The sequence below is a fragment of the Carassius auratus genome, unplaced genomic scaffold, assembly GCF_003368295.1.
Source record: "Carassius auratus strain Wakin unplaced genomic scaffold, ASM336829v1 scaf_tig00214205, whole genome shotgun sequence".
Classification (NCBI taxonomy): domain Eukaryota; kingdom Metazoa; phylum Chordata; class Actinopteri; order Cypriniformes; family Cyprinidae; genus Carassius; species Carassius auratus.
Genome location: NW_020527558.1, coordinates 660,142 through 678,743, shown reverse-complemented (window position 1 = coordinate 678,743; position 18,602 = coordinate 660,142). Strand labels below are relative to the sequence as shown.

The 18,602-nt window shown below is 40.5% G+C and overlaps 1 protein-coding gene across 2 annotated transcripts in view; it reads right to left on the bottom strand.

Moving 5' to 3' along the window:
* The window catches only part of LOC113091519 (NACHT, LRR and PYD domains-containing protein 3-like), a 48,049-nt gene that overhangs the window by 3,566 nt on the left and 25,881 nt on the right, over positions 1–18,602 (bottom strand). For both annotated transcript variants that reach the window (XM_026257095.1, XM_026257094.1), the window contains exon 6: positions 5,868–6,041. In XM_026257095.1, coding sequence (XP_026112880.1) covers positions 5,868–6,041 — 174 coding nt within the window. The remainder of the gene's footprint in view (positions 1–5,867; positions 6,042–18,602) is intronic.

Sequence of the window (18,602 nt, the reverse complement as noted above, 5' to 3'; positions counted from 1 at the left end):
TTGTTGTTGTTAAGTTAGTGTTCATAAACGAGTTATGTACGGAATTTCAAGTTAATAATAAAACAATTTACGAAAAATATTTTTAAAGCTTGTGTCATGTGGTGCCCCCCCTAGTTGTTGTGAATGGTTGGTGCCCAAGTGCCCTTATGGATAATCTGGCTCTGCACTCACATATAATCAGTATGTATAATACTGAGCATAAATAGTATGTATATTTGGTGTACTGTCCGAGCGGAGGCTCCGAGCTTAAAGGGTTAGTTTGCCCAATTTGCAAAATTATGTAATTAACTCACCCTCATGTCGTTCCAAACCCGTAAGACCTCTGTTTATCTTTGGAACACAGTTTAAGATATTTTAGATTTAGTCCGAGAGCTCTCAGTCCCTCCATTGAAGCTGTGTGCACGGTATACTGTCCATGTCCAGAAAGGTAAGAAAAACATCATCAAAGTAGTCCATATGACACCAGAGGGTCAGTTAGAATTTTTTGAACCATCGAAAATACATTTTGGTCCAAAAATAGCAAAAACTATGACTTTATTCAGCACTGTCTTCTCTTCCGTGTCTGTTGTAAGACAAGTTCAAAACAAAGCAGTTTGTCATATCCAGTTCGCGAACGAATCATTCGATGTAACTGGATCTTTTTGAAACAGTTCTGCAAATGACTTAAGCTGTTGACTTTTTTTAATGTGGCTGACACTCCTTCTGAGTTAAAACAAACCAATATCCCATAGTAATAAATTTACTCAAACAGTACATTGACTGAACTGCTGTGAAGAGAGAACGAGTCATCGCCAATGACGCCATTATGTCGAGCGCAAAAGAACCGGTGAACTGTTTTCTTCAACCCGTTTATTGAATCGAACTGTTAGAAAGAACTACTTGTCATCCGAAAACAGATGCAAACAGTTCTTGACTCGTGAACGAGTCATTATCTGGCTCGGCTCTGTGTTCATCTTCATCTCTATCTTCACAGCAGTTCAGTCACTGACAGTGTACTGTTTGAGTAAATGAATTACTCCGGGATATTTGTTTGTTTGAACTCAGAGGGAGTGTCAGCCACATTAAAAAAGTTAACAGCGTAAGTCATTTGTGGATTAATGCATATTGGAGATGTGAACTGTTTAAAACGAGTCAGTTCGATTTGGTGAACCATTTCAAAAATATCCGGTTACATCGAATGATTCGTTCGCGAACTGGATATTTGTTTCTGGACATGGACAGTATACCGTACACACAGCTTCAATGGAGGGACTGAGAGCTCTCGGACTAAATCTAAAATATCTTAAACTGTTTTCTGAAGATAAATGGAGGTCTTACTGGTTTGGAACGACCTGAGGGTGAGTTATTAATGACATAACTTTCATTTTTGGGTGAACTATCCCTTTTAAATACAGTCATAGAACTATCCCATGCTGGGACATGAACAGTTAGAGCTCATCAAGGTTTGACTGGATCTTATACAGCTTTTGAAAGTATCTGATGAGCATTGACAGAGGATCTTTTGCTGAGAGAGGCCCTTTTGAGCAGCTGTGGTTGCTGCCCCGATGGCTGGAAAGAATGGCTGGAAAGACTATTTGCTGGTTTAACTTATTGAACGAGAATCAATGCAAGATGATTTTGGAATCGAAGACGAGTGAAGTGGTGGTTAGAGTCATCCTTAAACAGAGGGTCAAAAAGGGATTTAGCCTGAAAGTTCCTGAATTGGAGAAAAGATAATGTGATACAGTTGAACTGGAGACGTTAAAAATGTAGATAATAGAGGCCTCATTTTGTTTGATCCATCTTATTTTGAGCTAGTCTCACTATCAAGGACAGATCAGTCAGATATTTTAGGTTGGGCACATCAAAAGTTGTACATACACTTTGCAGAATCTGCAAAATATTTATTTTAAGGTTAATGATATGTAAATTATCTTACCATGTTTTTTTGTATTTATTAATGACATTTCACATAAAAGATGTTTACATATAGTAACATATATTTCCAGTATTTCTCACAGGATGGGCTTCAGGTACTTTTTCACCTAGATATCACACTATAGAGACTGTGTCTATTCCCCGAACTAGAAAATACAAAAAACGTCCAAACCAAGTTAAGACTAACAATTTAATTGAGGTTCAACAAATAAAAAACAGAAGCAACATGGATAAACAAATGATAAAGCTTGGCTTATTGAATATCAGATCCCTTTCTACGAAAACACTTTTTGTAAATAATATGATCACTGATCATAATATAGATGTGCTCTGTTTGACAGAAACCTGGCTAAAACCTGATGATTACATTATTTTAAATGTGTCCACCCCCCCCGAGATTACTGTTATAAACATGAGCCGCGTCTAAAAGGTAAAGGGGGAGGTGTTGCTTCAATTTATAACAACGTTTTCAGGATTTCTCAGATGACATTATCCAGAGAAACAAGTGTTAATGATAAATCCCCTGTTATGTTTGTACTGGGTACTGTATAGAGGCCACCAGGGCACCATACAGACTTTATAAAAAAGTTTTATATCCGAGTTAGTGCGGGCTGCAGATAAAGCTTAGATTGTTGGTGATTTTTAATATCCATGTTGATAATGAAACAGATGCATTTGGATCAGCATTCATTAACATTTTTAACTGTATTGGGCTTAGACAACACAATGTATCCGATGTTGATTGTGTTGAAATTATGCAGCCAAGCGATGATACCACAGATCACCATCTAGTCTCGTGTAAAATTAATATAGCTAAAACTGTAAATTATACTCCATTTTACAAGTATGGTAGAACAATCACTTCTGCCACAAAAGATTTCTTTGTAAGCAATCTTCCTAATTTATCTTAATTCCTTAGCACATCCAATAACTAAGAACAACTTGATGATGTAACAGAAACTAGGCACTCTCTCTTTTCTAGCATTTAAGATACGGTTGCTCCTTTAAGGAAGATTAAGGTCTTATACCATGGTATAATGAGCACACTCGCACCCTAGAGAGAAGACTGGAAAATGGAGCGCATCTGGAGGAAAACAAAAATAGAGGTATTTCGTACTGCTTGGCAGGAAAGTACGCTATCCTACACAAAAGCATTAAAAACTGCTAGATCTAATTGTTTCCCAACAGCACAGCAGTAATTACTTTATGAACTACTTTACTTCCAAGATTGATAATATTAGCGATAAAATTGTAACCATGCAGCCGTCAGCTACAGTATCGCATCAGACAGTGCACTTTAGATAACCTGAGGAACAGTTCCACTCATTCTCTACTATAGGAGAGGAAGAATTGTATAAACTTGTTAAATAATCTAAACCAACAACATGTTTGTTTATACCCTATTCCATATAAGCTCATAAAAGAAGTCATAGATCCTCTTCTGTCTATTATTAATTTGTCACTGTCATTAGGATATGTCCCCAAAACCTTCAAACTGGGTGTTATTAAGCCACAATTTAAAAAACCACAACTAGACCCTAAAGATCTAGTTAATTACAAACCGATCTTGAATCATCCTTTTCTGTCCAAGATGATACTAGAAATGGAACTATACTCACAATTATATTCCTTCTTAGAGAAAAATGTTATATGTGAGGATTTCCAGTCAGGATTTAGACCATATAGTACTGAGACTGCTCTCCTTAGAGTTACAAATGACCTGCTCTTATCATCTGATCGTGGTTGTATCTCTCTATTAGTTCTATTCGATCTTAGTGCTGCATTCGACACTATTGACCACAACATTCTCTTGAATAGACTAGAAAACTTTGCTGGCAATAAAGGAGGTGCATTGGCATGGTTCAAATAATACTTATCTGACCGCCATCAATTAGTTGCAGTGAATGAAGAGGTATCATATCGATCACAAGTGCAGTATGGATTACCTCAAGGCTCAGTACTAGGGCTGTTACTTTTCACGCGTTACATTTTACCCTTGGGAGATAACACCAATAACACCAAGCACAATGTTAGCTTTCACTGTTATGCTGATGATATTCAGCTCTATATTTATTTATGGCGTGGAAAAACACACCAATTTGAAAAATTAATGGAATAAATAGTCTATATAAAAACCTGGATGAGGAATAGTTTCTTATTGCTAAATTCTGAAAAAAAAAATCAGGGGTGTTAATTATAGGACCTATAAACTCTGCATTTAATAAACTAGAATGCTGTCTAAGACTTGATGGTTGCTCTGACATTCAGTTTAGGAACCTAGGTGTGCTACTTGATAGCAGTATTTCCTTTAAAAACAACATTTCTAGCATTTGTAAAACTGAATTTTTTAATCTCAAAAATATATCTAAATTATGATCTATGCTGTCAATGTCAAATGCAGAAACATTAATTCATTACTATATTTACGATAATAATACGATAATTGTTCACTGAGTCCCTTGTTTGTCCTGAACAGTTAAACTTCAGGTTCCACAAATTCTTTGGCATTTTTGTGTATTTGAACCCTTTCCAACAATTGTATGATCCATCTTTTCACACTGAGGAGAACTGAGGGACTTGTACACAACTAATTAAAGAAGATTCAAATGTTCACTGATGGAAAAAACTGCATTAAGAGCCAGGGGTGTACATTTCTGAACAGAAGGAAGATGTGTAAATTTTTTCTTATTTTGCATTCTTATCTTGGTCCCACTTTATATTAGGTGGCCTTAACTACTATGTACTTACATAAAAAAATAAGGAAAATGTACTTATTGTGTTCATATTGTATTGTAAAACACTTTTGCTGCTACTGAGGTGGGATAGGGGTAAGGTTAGGGAGAGGGTTGGAGGTATGGGTAAGTTTAAGGGTGGGTTAAGGTGTAAAGTATGGGTCAACAGTGTAATTATAAATGTAATTACAGAAATTAAATACAGATGTAATTGCGTGTAGTTTTTTTTAAATATAAGTACGATGTAAAAACATGTATGTATAGAATAAGTACATTGTACTAAATTATTAATTAAAATGTAAGTACATAGTAGTTAAGGCCACTTAATATAAAGTGGGTCCAACAAAATATATTACATTTTACCAGATCTTCAAAATCAAAAGGTTTTCACAATAATGGCTCTTAATGCATCGCTTTTAGAGTGAACTGAGAATTAGACTGAAGAAACAGAATTTGGGGGGAGAGAAACCTAGATAGCGATTGTTTGCGGAGGCAGTATCATGCATGGATTGGCAGAGAGAGGTGGAAGAAGGGAATATATGAGGAGCAATGGCTTCTGCTGATGGTGGAGGCAGCATCACAGCAGCTTCTGTTAAAGGAGCTGCAGGCCATGGAAAGGTGTAAAGAGAGCTGGAGGTGGAGGGTTAAACAGGGGAGGGAGGAAAAAGAGGTTTTGCAGTGGTGGGATCTGGAGCCTGGCCCAGGCTCGCTGATGGCCTACTGCTGCATCTAGAACTTTGAGAAGGGCCGGATCTTGAGATGGAAGAAGATGGGAAGGGATGGAAATATTTGGATCTGCAGGCTCTAATGACCATTTTGGAGGGGTTAGCCCTCCATTCATTTTGGGGCTAAGACAAAAGAGGAAGCTGGAGGGAGGAATAGATGTCTTTCTAGCAGAGGCAAGCAAAGTTATTAGCTGATACCTGTGTGCTGAATCTTGGCTCTTATTGAATCTACCGGAATCAGAAGGGAAATCAAAAGTTGTATTACGCACATTGTAGGGGCCGGGCGAAAGCTGTCATAGGACGTATGTCAGCTGGTGTATACATCTATGAATTTCCATGCTAATTTAATTATCATAATGTGCTCTATCTTTGCTAAACTGGTGGATTATCTGAACAAGCTCTTCCCAAACTTTGTTAATAAAACATAATTTAATGTATATCTGCATTATTCACACACACACATTCAGTATATCAGTATTAGTGTTTGACATACTTTAGTATCTGCAGTTTATAGTTTGGATCCTCCAGTTTGTGTCTGAGCAGCTGGACTCCTGATTGTCCTGGGTGATTGTAGCTCAGATCCAGCTCTTTCAGGTGTGAGGGGTTTGAACTCAAAGCTGAAGACAAATAACCACAGCCTTCCTCTGTCACGATACAGCCCGACAACCTACAGACACACACAGACAGTTCATCTACAGACACAAAGTCAGATCATCTACAGACAAACACAGTCAGATGATCATCTACAGCAACACAGACAGATCATCTACAGACACAAAGTCACATTCAGATGATTATCTACAGTAACACAGTCAGATTATCTACAGACACACACATAGACAGATCATGTACAGACACACACAAATCATCCATAGACACTCAGTCAGATCATCTACAGACACCAGGGATGTCTTTATCTGATGGTGGGCTTGGTGCGAGGTAGGGCGATGGTCCCCCTAATAGGGCTGCACGATTCTGGATAAATTGAGAATGACAATTTTTTTGGTCTCATATAGAGATCACGATTCTCCTATGATTCTGAACTAAATAAAATAATGTGTGACAAAATATTATTGCTGCAGTCTATTTAAAAGTGTCTAAATAATCTGAATGAATTATTAGACAATTTAATATTGTTGGCGGCGGTGGTAAAAAGTAATTTTCCCTGCATTTGGCCCAAAACCCTGTTCTTTCTTTGGTGGTCTCTATCGCCGAGCCGTGGCAAATATACACTACCAGTCCAAAAGTCATTGAACCGTAAGATTTTTTAAAAATAATTATCTTCTGCTAACCAAGCCTACATTTATTATATGCAAAATACAGTAGTAGTAGTATGTTGTGATACATTTTTACAGTTTAAGAAAAATGCTTTCTATTGGAATATATTTTAAAATGTCATTTATTTCTGTGGTCAAAGTTGTATTTTCAGCATCATTCCTCCAGGCCTCAGTGTCACATGATCCTTCAGAAAACATTCTGACATGCTGATTTTCTGCTCAAGAAATGTTTTTTTTTCTAATTATTATTAACTACTATTATCATTATCACAAGTATATAAATTAATACTTTTATTTGCAAGGATTCTTTAAATTGATCAAGTGTGACAAAGACATTTATAACATAAGATTTCACATAAATTTTGTTCTTCTGAACTTTCTATCCTGAAAACAATCTACTCAGCTGTTTTCAACATAATAATAATAATAATAATAATAATAATAATAATAATGTTTTTTGAACAGGAAATCAGAATATTAAAATAATTTCTGAAGGATCATGTGACACTGAAGACTGAAGTAGTGATGCTGAAAATTTAACTTTGCACCACAGGAATAAATAACACTTTAAAATACATTTAAGTAGAAAGCAGTTATTTTAAACTGTAAAAATATTTCAAAATTCTACTGCTTTTGCTTTACTTTGGATCTAATAATCCAGGTTTGCAGGTTTGGTGAGCAGAAGAGACTCCTTTAAGGGGGGGGGGGGGGGTGAAATGCTATTTCATGCATACTGAGTTTTTTTACACTGTTAAAGAGTTGGAATCCCATGCTAAACATGGACAAAGTTTCAAAAATTAAGTTGTTTGTTTGAAGGAGTATTTTTGTTCTAAAAATACTCCTTCCGTTTTGTCACAAGTTTCGGAAAGTTTTTTTCGAGTATGGGTCTGTGTGACGTTAGATGGAGCGGAATTTCCTTATATGGGTCCTGAGGCACTTCTGCCGGAAGAGCGCGCGCTCCCGTATAGCAGAGCAGAGATATTCACTGACCAGAGCGAGAGACCAAAATGTCACAAAAAGTGTGTTTTTGGTTGCCAGGGCAAGACAACCCTGCACAGATTACCAAAAAAAATAAATAAACAGCATTAAGGGACCAGTGGATGGAGTTTATTTTTACAGAGCATCAACGGAGTTGTGCAAGTGTCTTTGTTTGTTCCCTGCATTTCGAAGATGCTTGTTTTACAAACAAGGCCCAGTTTGACGCTGGATTTGCACATCGTTTATTTCTTAAGGATAATGCAATCCCAACGAAAAAGGTTCATGATCGTGTGTTGGAACCGCAGGCGGTGAGTAAAACTGCTTCAAATATCTCTGTGTTGTTAACTTAGCAATCGGCGCGTAAGCACATCAAGTAAACAACATGCGATGTTGGCATAAAACTGCACCTCCCACAAAAAAAAAAAGACGACATAAAGTGGAACTTAGTCATTTTCCAAAACCGCTAGGCAAATATATACAGTTTCAATACCACATAGAGACGTCCTGCTGTAGTCGTTGCTGCTGCTGCTCTTGTTCAGTTTCAGCCTCGGGATCTGATTCTGCATCATAAATATATGCTGAATCTGACTGTTAGCCATGGTTTGTTTTGGATGATGGTTTTTTCCCCACGGTAATGTCACAAAAAGCTTACTCGCGCTCGTGATTCTTTAGCTCCGTCCACACGTCACGCCTCCAGCCGCTCGTGTTTTTCCGGGAAAAAACGGTACAGACTATTTTTCTCTTAGAAATATAATAAAACTAAAGACTTTTTGGAGTTATGAAGGATGCTTTACTACTCTATAGGTACTCAAGATTAACAGGAGATTGAGTGAAAACGAGCATTTCACCCCCCCTTTAAAAAACATTACACATCTTCAGTACAAAAACTTTTGTCTTGTAGTGTATATATAATATATTTAAACCCCCAATTTTTTATATTAGAATGATGGAAGAGTTGTTTTTTAAGGTGCCATATGCAAAAATTGAGGTAAAAATATCCATAACATGACCTACACGCATCAAAAGAATGAGAAGAAATAAGGGCGATGATGTCATTAAAAAAATGTCAAGTTATGATGCTGCAGAGATATCAACCTTAATTAGCATTAGCATTACTAGCCCCGGCCCGACAGGTGTCGTAATACCAGCTTCAGCCATGGGAGGCGGTATGCAGGCAACATAACCACCAGCCAACCTGCATTACACGAATAACTCGCACGGCTTGTGGGTGTGCCTGAACCTGATGTCAGCCCACTACTTCATTTCAGTTCAGGGAAGAGAGAGAAATGATGTCTCAAGCCCTTGGCAAGAGACCACCACCTGCTACAGGGAAACAACCGCGCTCGGAATCACAAATCAAATCCGATAAGAAAAGGAGCCGAACCAGAGTAAACATCGGCACTGCTTTTAATCGCTGGAGACAACTGATGGACCTGAAAGAAATGAGGTTCGACTCCGAACTTGCAACATTTCTTTTGGATTGGTAAGTAAGATGCTGTTAGTATTTTGCTAGAAGTTTGTTTTATATGTTTGTGTATTTGTTTTCGGGAAGTTATAACATAGAAATGTATCGAAGGCTGTTCGATAAACATGCTAATGTTAGCGATGGCTAACCGTAGCTGCGTTTGATAATTAGCTAGCTATAACTTAACATTACCCATTTTATTATATCATAATTAACCTGCTCTGTCTAGTCTGTTGGTCTCCGTGTCCTCTTTGCTTCGTGGTTTTTCTGTGCGTGAAAAAATTTATGTGTGGCGTGAAAGCGTGTGAAAAGAGTCAATTGCGTGTGTCTCACGGTGAATGCTTGAGAGTTTGGCACATTAGTTCTCAAGCAGAATAAAGGACAGGTTGATTATTGCTGTTTAGCGTTTGTATTAAATGCTGTTTTATAACAAAGTTCGGGAGGAACAGTCGCAGTTCATTAACCTGATTAACACAAGTGGAGACCAATCAGTAATCAACTCATGACAAGGTATAAATAACAGCAGAACCTATCTCTGTTCATTGACAGTTTTCAGCATCCCGGTTCGCGCTGTCTGTCATCTTATCACAGACGAAATCTTCCTTCCAACAAGGAGATCCATACCGGTGATTTTTCAGATATGCTACTTTGCTGACCATGATCATTAAACACGGCCGTTGAGCACCATCAAACGTCATCGCGACAGCTGCTCTTCGTGCCAAGCCACACGTCGTGGCCAATAGACTCCGATCAAGACCGGGCTCTCTTTGAGCGCTGGAATCGCAGCACCAGCAGGCATTCAACCAGCCCGCTCCTCAGTTCTTACTGCAGCAAGCCTCTTTCACTTCCCGCAGCGGCTCAGCCTTTCACCGCGGCTTTTTCCGGCCGAGGCGAAGTTTGAGGCCGCCTCCTGCGTCATAAATCAATACATTTTCAGATGAAGACGGTAAATACAGGTTTGCGGCCAGAAGTAGTGCGAGAGCCGCGTGGAGTTCCGATCACATATGTATGTGGAAATTCAGATCCAAATTGAGCCTCGGATGCGTTCAAATATTTAAACTTCTGCGACCAGGCCGTGTGCAAACGCCCGACCGGATGTGATCTTTCGGTGCGAGGGCAGAATTACCTATATTTTGTTAACCTTGACATTATTCTTCAACATCATTTATGTAAAATGGTGGTTCATAATAATTATGGCAGAAATAATTATTAAACCATTATTTACGTGATTAGCCCCATAAAACCTACTGTTTTTATTTAGGGGGTAATCTGATTTGTGACGATGTATTCATACATTATACATTATATTCATTCAAATTATTAACTTTACCATGGTGAACATGTCAAGGTAACAGTTAGGGCTACTGCACGACCAGTTTGAAAGTTAAGCACGCCTGCCGCGAGAGGGAGAAATGCGACAATCGTGTACAAATGTCGCGTGCTGTGGAAAGGAGGCTTAAAGTTTGTTAAATCAGGCCATGAGGTAGTCATCATCCACACTGAAATGTTCAAAGATATCATCTGCCTTACCGTGCATGTTTAAACCTCACTGAGGTTTTACAGACAAGTTTCATGCAATTATTCTGGCAGGACCAATTTTCTTGGGGACATATTTCACCATCTACTGGCGTGATCATTATACCCTTGTTTTGCCGCAGGACAGCAGTGTGAGTAAATTCTGAGTTTTTCTAGGACCGTAATATGAAAGCATGCAAGTAAATATCGTTAGAACTGCTTGTAAGTGAATAGCACATAACTGCAATTAACGTTATTGCCATAATCATGTCTGTTGGTATGTTTTACAGACATAATGATTTTCATTGCATAATGATTCCCATAGTTTTCAGAAGCCTCTGTTTCCACAGTCTATACTACAACGTGAAACCAGTGTTCCAGATGTATCCATTAGTGCTAGTGACGTGTCGTTCGTAAACGAATCGTTCTTTTGAACGAATCTTTTAGGTGAACGAATCTTTTAGGCGAACAAATCGTTCATGTTATCCACGGACTCATATTTCTCGTTCAGTAAAGTTCCTCCCTTCATAGCAGCGCGGCGCTTTAAGCAGCGCATGCGCAGCTCAGTGAACCGGGTAACAACCGTTTCATCCTGTCAAAGAATTACTCAACATCGAGCCGATAGCCTTCGAGTATGAGATGTGACAGAGTATGTGATTTGTTGAATGTAGTAACGAATACGCCCTTCAATGAACGAGTTTCATATGAGTCTGAACTAGATCTAGAGATCTTATCGTTCGTGAGTGAAATGACTGAACTGGCACACTTGTCATTCGTGAACGAACTGAATGAACGGATACATGTCGTTTGTGAATTAAATGAACTGGCACATAGCTTATCTTGTTCGCGAACAAAATGAATTAGAGTAAACTGGGTTAATCTGCTATTTTAGCATGTCAATCTCGAAAATGCAAAGCGCAGTTATAGGTACAGTACTGTGCACATACGCTCGTTTTGATATTTAGCAACTGCACGTTTAATCCATAGACCGTAAAAGAAAGGTTAATCCCCGATTTATGGATGTGAATATATAATATACAAACTGTCTGACCAAACAATTAAAATGCTAAATAGGCAAGAAACCCTGTGCTTTGTTCATCTGAACAACTCAATTAGACTTCATATATTGAACGCGATTATACACACATTTTAATAAAGCCAGATCAGTTTTCGTAACAAGTGAATGCGTTCGTTGACGTAAGACATAACACATAATACACTCTTTTGCCACCTGCTGGCATATTCTGTGTAAAACGAAGAAATTATCTCTGAACTAATCATTTTGTTGAATGAACCGAAAATGAACGAATCTCTAGAAAGAATCATAATTTCCACCACTAATTAGTGCTGCAACGACGCGTTGACATCATCGCTTACGTCGAAAAAAAAAAAAAAAAAAAACGTCGACGCGCGTGCAATGCGTGGACGCGTCACACTGTTTACATCTCGCATAATGGCATACAGTGAATGAAGAAGTTGCATTCTATCACAAACCGAGACCACTGTCATTAAAAGTATGAGAATACTTTAAACAGAGGACAAATAAAACGTCTCTTTGTTCCCTTTGCAAAACCGATATGGTGTACCAAAAAAAAAGACGTGATGGGTGAACGGCCGCTTAAAAGACAGCGCGCCACGAGACAACAGTCACAAACCACCGAGCTACCCAGAATCAGCTCCAGATCTCTGGAAACCATGCTAAACCTTGCAGAGCCATAACTACATTCTATGGTCATGATGCTAAAGAACATTTCACGACGTCTCAGACAACGGTAAATTTATGGCTACCGTGGTTTAATTATAAATGCTGTCATAAACTCATATTTACAATAGTAAAATAATTTTTTGCCTCTTATTTTATACTGTAAAAAAACTTCCTCCACATTGGTTGAAAATGAACAAAGGTTGAAAATGTTACTAACCTGCCTACTCTTCCCACAGTCAAGGAGGGGGAACTCAGGGCCCAGTGGTTAGAGAGTGGACTCCTAACCCTAGGAGCAGGGCACCGAACCCCCAGCTGCACCCTGGGCACCGCAGCATAAATGGTTGCCCACTGCTCCGGGCGTGCGTTCACGGTGTGTGCGCGTTCACTGCCGTATGTGCACTTGGATGGGTTAAATGCAGAGCTGCTTCCACAGGAGCCTTTTCCATATCTCCCCATTGCCACAGCAGTGCCTGCTCCCGCAGGAGCCTTTTCCGTATCTCCTCACTGCCGCAGCAGTGTCTGCTCCCGCAGGAGCCCCTTTTGTATCTCCTCACTGCCACAGCAGTGTCTGCTCCCGCAGGAGCCTTTTCTGTACCTCCCCCAGATATAAAAAAAAAAAAAAAAAAAAAAAAAAAAAAGTCATCATGTTAAGCCATTTCACTGAAATAAGCTGTTCAGTTTTCACAATAAGCGACGTGAATTTCAACAAGGGTTTATGATCAGCTTTGATGCCCCACATTCCCAGTCGCATTAGCCTCTGCACAATACGCCGTTTTCAAACATAATAAAAAATTTTAATTTAAAAGTCTCTCAGCGGACGCAGTAAATATTTATCCGTTTCCACTGTCCGTCCAGCGAGCACGAGTCTCTCAACGGACGCAGTAAATATTTATTTGTTTCCACTGTCCGTCCAGCGAGCACCAGTCTCTCAACGGACGCAGTAAATATTTATTTGTTTCCACTGTCCGTCCAGCGAGCACCAGTCTCTCAGCGGACGCAGTAAATATTTATTTGTTTCCACTGTCCGTCCAGCGAGCACCAGTCTCTCAACGGACGCAGTAAATATTTATCCGCTTCCACTGTCCGTCCAGCGAGCACCAGTCTCTCAGCGGACGCAGTAAATATTTATTTGTTTCCACTGTCCGTCCAGCGAGCACCAGTCTCTCAGAGGACGCAGTAAATATTTATCCGTTTCCACTGTCCGTCCAGCGAGCACGAGTCTCTCAACGGACGCAGTAAATATTTATTTGTTTCCACTGTCCGTCCAGCGAGCACCAGTCTCTCAGCGGACGCAGTAAATATTTATTTGTTTCCACTGCCCGTCCAGTGAGCACGAGTCTCTCAGCGGACGCAGTAAATATTTATCCGTTTCCACTGTCCGTCCAGCGAGAACGAGTCTCTCAGCGGACACAGTAAATATTTATTTGTTTCCACTGCCCGTCCAGCGAGCACCAGTCTCTCAGCGGACGCAGTAAATATTTATCCGTTTCCACTGTCCGTCCAGCGAGCACCAGTCTCTCAGCGGACGCAGTAAATATTTATTCGTTTCCACTGCCCGTCCAGCGAGCACCAGTCTCTCAGCGGACGCAGTAAATATTTATTTGTTTCCACTGCCCGTCCAGCGAGCACGAGTCTCTCAGCGGACGCAGTAAATATTTATCCGTTTCCACTGTCCGTCCAGCGAGCACGAGTCTCTCAACGGACGCAGTAAATATTTATTTGTTTCCACTGTCCGTCCAGCGAGCACCAGTCTCTCAGCGGACGCAGTAAGTCTATCCAGCAAGCACTAGTCTCTCAGCGGACGCAGTAAATATTTATCCGTTCCACTGTCCGTCCAGCGAGCACTAGTATATTTATCCGTTTCCACTGTCCGTCCAGCGAGCACCAGTCTCTCAGAGGACGCAGTAAATATTTATCAGTTTCCACTGTCCGTCCAGCGAGCACTAGTCTCTCAGCGGACGCAGTAAATATTCATCCGTTTCCACTTTCCGTCCAGTGAGCATGAGTCTCTCAGCGGACGCAGTAAATATTTATTCGTTTCCACTGTCTGTCCAGCGAGCACGAGTCTCTCAGCGGACGCAGTAAATATTTATTTGTTTCCACTGTCCGTCCAGCGAGCACCAGTCTCTCAACGGACGCAGTAAATATTTATTCATTCCACTGTCCGTCCAGCGAGCACGAGTCTCTCAGCGGACGCAGTAAATATTTATTCGTTTCCACTGTCTGTCCAGCGAGCATGAGTCTCTCAGCGGATGCAGTAAATATTTATTCGTTTCCACTGTCCGTCCAGCGAGCATGAGTCTCTCAGCGGACGCAGTAAATATTTATTCGTTTCCACTGTCCGTCCAGCGAGCACCAGTCTCTCAGCGGACGCAGTAAATATTTATTCATTCCACTGTCCGTCCAGCGAGCCTCAGTCTCCCAGCGGACCCAGTAAATATCTATTTTTCATTATTATTTTTCTTTCCTCTGTCTGTCCAGCGAACCTCAGCCTCCCAGCGGACACAGAAAATACCTATTTGTCTCCTCTATCAGTCCGCGAGCACTAGTCTCACAGCGGACTCAATAACATCTATTTTTCCACTGTTTGTCCAGCGAGCACTAGTCTCCCAGCGGACGCAGAAATATCCATTGATTTCCCTGTCCGTCCAGCGAGCGCTAGTCTCTCAGCGGATGCAGTAATTATCTAATTCCTTCTACCTGTCCATTGGGCCTCAGTCTCCAAGGGGACACTGTAAATACATATTTTTTCCTCTGCCTGTCCAGCGAGCACTAGTCTCTCAGCGGACGCAGTATGCATCCATCTCTTCCTGTTCTTCGTCCAGCAAGCCCAGTCTTCCAGCGGACGCAGGGACATAATTCGTCTCCCATATCTGTCCAGCGAGCCTCAGTCTCCCAGCGGACGCAGTAATATCTATTGGTTTCCTCTGTCTGTCCAACGAGCACTAGTGTCCCAGCGGACGCAGTAAATACCTATTCATTCCTCTACCCGTCCAGCGAGCCTCAGTCTCCCAGTGGACGCAGTATGCATCCATCTCTTTCTGTTCTTCATCCAGCGAGCCAGTCTTCCAGCGGATGCAGGAATATAATTTGTTTCCTCTATCTGTCCAGCGAGCCTCAGCCTCCCAGCGGATACATTACGCATCTAGTCAATATATCATTACACCTCGCAGGTAGACGGTGGAGCCCGTCTTCCCGACATCGTAACCGCTTCTTCCTCAACTATTAACCAACAGGACCTGCCTGCTCCTCTACTTCTGCCAGAGGCAATGCGAGATCTCCTGGTCAAACGACCATACTTCTAAAAACGTCAGCCCGCCAAATCTCTGCGTTTTGGGGGGTTCGTAGTCTGGCGGCTGTCCTTTTGCTCTCTTGTTTTTGGGGGGAGTACTCTGGGTTCGGGCCACATCCCGAGCTCGGAGCCCTCCACCCGGACAGCACGCCAAATACGCATAAACTTACGGTATTAATATACGTAGATGTGAACTCGTGAAATGCTGTTTTATAACAAAGTTCGGGAGGAACAGTCGCAGTTCATTAACCTGATTAACACAAGTGGAGACCAATCAGTAATCAACTCATGACAAGGTATAAATAACAGCAGAACCTATCTCTGTTCATTGACAGTTTTCAGCATCCCTCCTCCACCCCATTTCTCCTCACTTATAGATCCATCTACTCTTACCACAACCGGGGGGAGTACTCTGGGTTCGGGCCACATCCCGAGCTCGGAGCCCTCCACCCGGACAGCACGCCAAATACGCATAAACTTACGGTATTAATATACGTAGATGTGAACTCGTGAATCTATGATTGTCCCTGTTTGCCTACAGGGACATAAAAAATAAATTAAAAGTGATACGTAGACCAAGGTGTCTGAGATTGTTCATTTTAAGTAAAGGATCCTAATATTTCGTCTACAACAATATTTAATGAGGTTATAACTCCCTGTGGTTAGTCTGCACGAGATCAACAAGCTTGTTTGCTTTGCGGCCGCTTTAAATACAAAATAAGCATTCGATCTACGTTAGAGCGTCTGAGCGCTCACAAATCTTTCTGCAGCGTCGTTAGCAGAGCGGCAAGAGCGATTTTTGACGCTCTAGACACCGGCGGTGTGAACGCACAGTTAGGCTTCGGCTATGGCTGTAGTGTTGTTGTGGAAGTAGGGGCGGAGCATAGAGACTATGCCGTTTCTCGTTTGTTACTCTAGAGTAGACCAATTCACTTTATTGAGGCATACTGCCCCCATCTGGTATGGAATGTGGAGTATCAGGGTTTCCGTTGTCCGGTAATTGCCGGACATTGGCCGAAAAAAAAATGAAATGTCCGACAAAATTAAATCTCTCCGGTCAAATTGTCCGAATAAAATTGCCTAATAATCCCGCCCCCCCTAACACAATCTGAATTTGAGAATAAGCCTAAAATGTATAAAGCAAAAATACACCGAACTTTGGCTATGTTATGAAGGAACAGGCTCGTTTGAAAGTTATTAAACATTATTACATGGCTTGGTTGAATGTGGAATGCGGTCTGTTATTTCTTGATATCAGACCGCTGCGAAGCACTAGCGGCGCCAGGATTTTGATTGTAGGTGGGCCTAGAGCTGAAGATCTTTGCCCGAACCCGATGGGACCCGCCGGGACCCGACGGGCTCGGTCGGGTTCGGGCTTAATTTCTATCATCTTACGCGGGCTCGGGCGGGTTTGCGAGGTAAACGAGCGGTCATGTGATGTGTTTCGATTAGCGCGAGAAAGATGCGAAAATGAATGCTGAGCAGTTGTAACGGAGGCTTGCCTCTGGTGATTACGTTTTGGTTGCACCAGCAACTAAAGCAAACTCTGAGGTGTGGAGAAGTTTTGACCATGTTTATAATGAGAATAATGACGCACCATCAGTGAGCGCAGGAGCGCGCTGAAGACATCTACAGTGGTTTCAATCATTTTCCTCCACAAAAACATGTAGACCTAGCCTAATCTCTGTGAGTAAAGGTTTTTCAAATGATAACTAAATATTCATCGAGTCTTAAATGCATAATGTTGACAGAGTATTTACGCTAATGTTGGCATTATTCTTTTATTAAATGAAGCAAATCCGGCGGAGCTTTAATCTTAATTTCGTTATTGCCAAATACCCATCTTAATGTAAAATTTATCTTAATTTTTTTTTTTTTTTAAATAACTCGTTTTTATTGGTGCGTTGGTCTATTTATAGGTTAAATGAGTCTATGTCTAGAATGCTGAGATGTTAAGATGTCACAGAGGACTTATTTTATTTCTTTATTCCAACTTCCAAGTGGTCTAGTCTATGTTAGGTATGAGTAAATTATGTTAAAACATGAATAAATTACTCGTTGACAAAAGGCAAAAGAGCTGTGTGCATGCGCACATTTGAATAATGTCGGGCTGTAAACGGGTTCGGGCTTTAAAGCTGTCAATCAAAATGTACTTGTCGGGCTCGGGTCCTGTCGGGCCTAACTTTTAAGGCCCGATTACAGCTCTAGGTGGGCCTCCAGAAAACTGGATGGGCCAGTTAAAATAAGAAAATAAAAAAATAAATAAAAACGGGTTCCCCTTTCATCTCCGTTTCAGCGCTTTTCTGGGCACTGAGGACAGCGACTCAGTAGCCTACCTGAATTTAATGTGTAATTAGCATAGGTAAAAAAAAAATTCGTTTTAAATTGTTAAAAAGACATTTCAAGCTTTCTTAAGATAGATTTCATGTCTGTGAGGCCTACGCTGAGTTTCGTTAAATTAGGATGAGATGCACTCCAGTTCACTAGCAATGCAAGTGGCCGCGAGGGCGCCTGCATGATTAGGCCTGTCGTCTGCTATATTTGCTTCTTATGTATTAAATCCAGGCAATTGGTTGATAAAAAAAATATTAAAATTAAGATACAATTTATACAAAACGAAATTCACTTCAAAAAAGTATTTCTACTAAACAAAACTTAATTAAGTGGTCAAAATCATGTCTGACCCGCTACATGTCTCTCGATATTGCGCATCTTATCTTACTCGTGCGGTTTACTTTTCATAATCAACATAAATTAAAAAATAACATTATAATATTTTAACAAATATTAAACTAAATAAGCTTATTTAATGGCTACAACATGTATAGTAGACCTAGAATCTCTATTTGTACAAATTGCTGCACATTCATTTCATTCTGAATTTTGCACACATAAGTTGAAAGGCATTTGTTTGTGCATGCATGTAAAACATATCTGAAACTTTTATCAAGTTCACTGATAATTATGCGTGCATTTATGAATTATTATCTTAATCT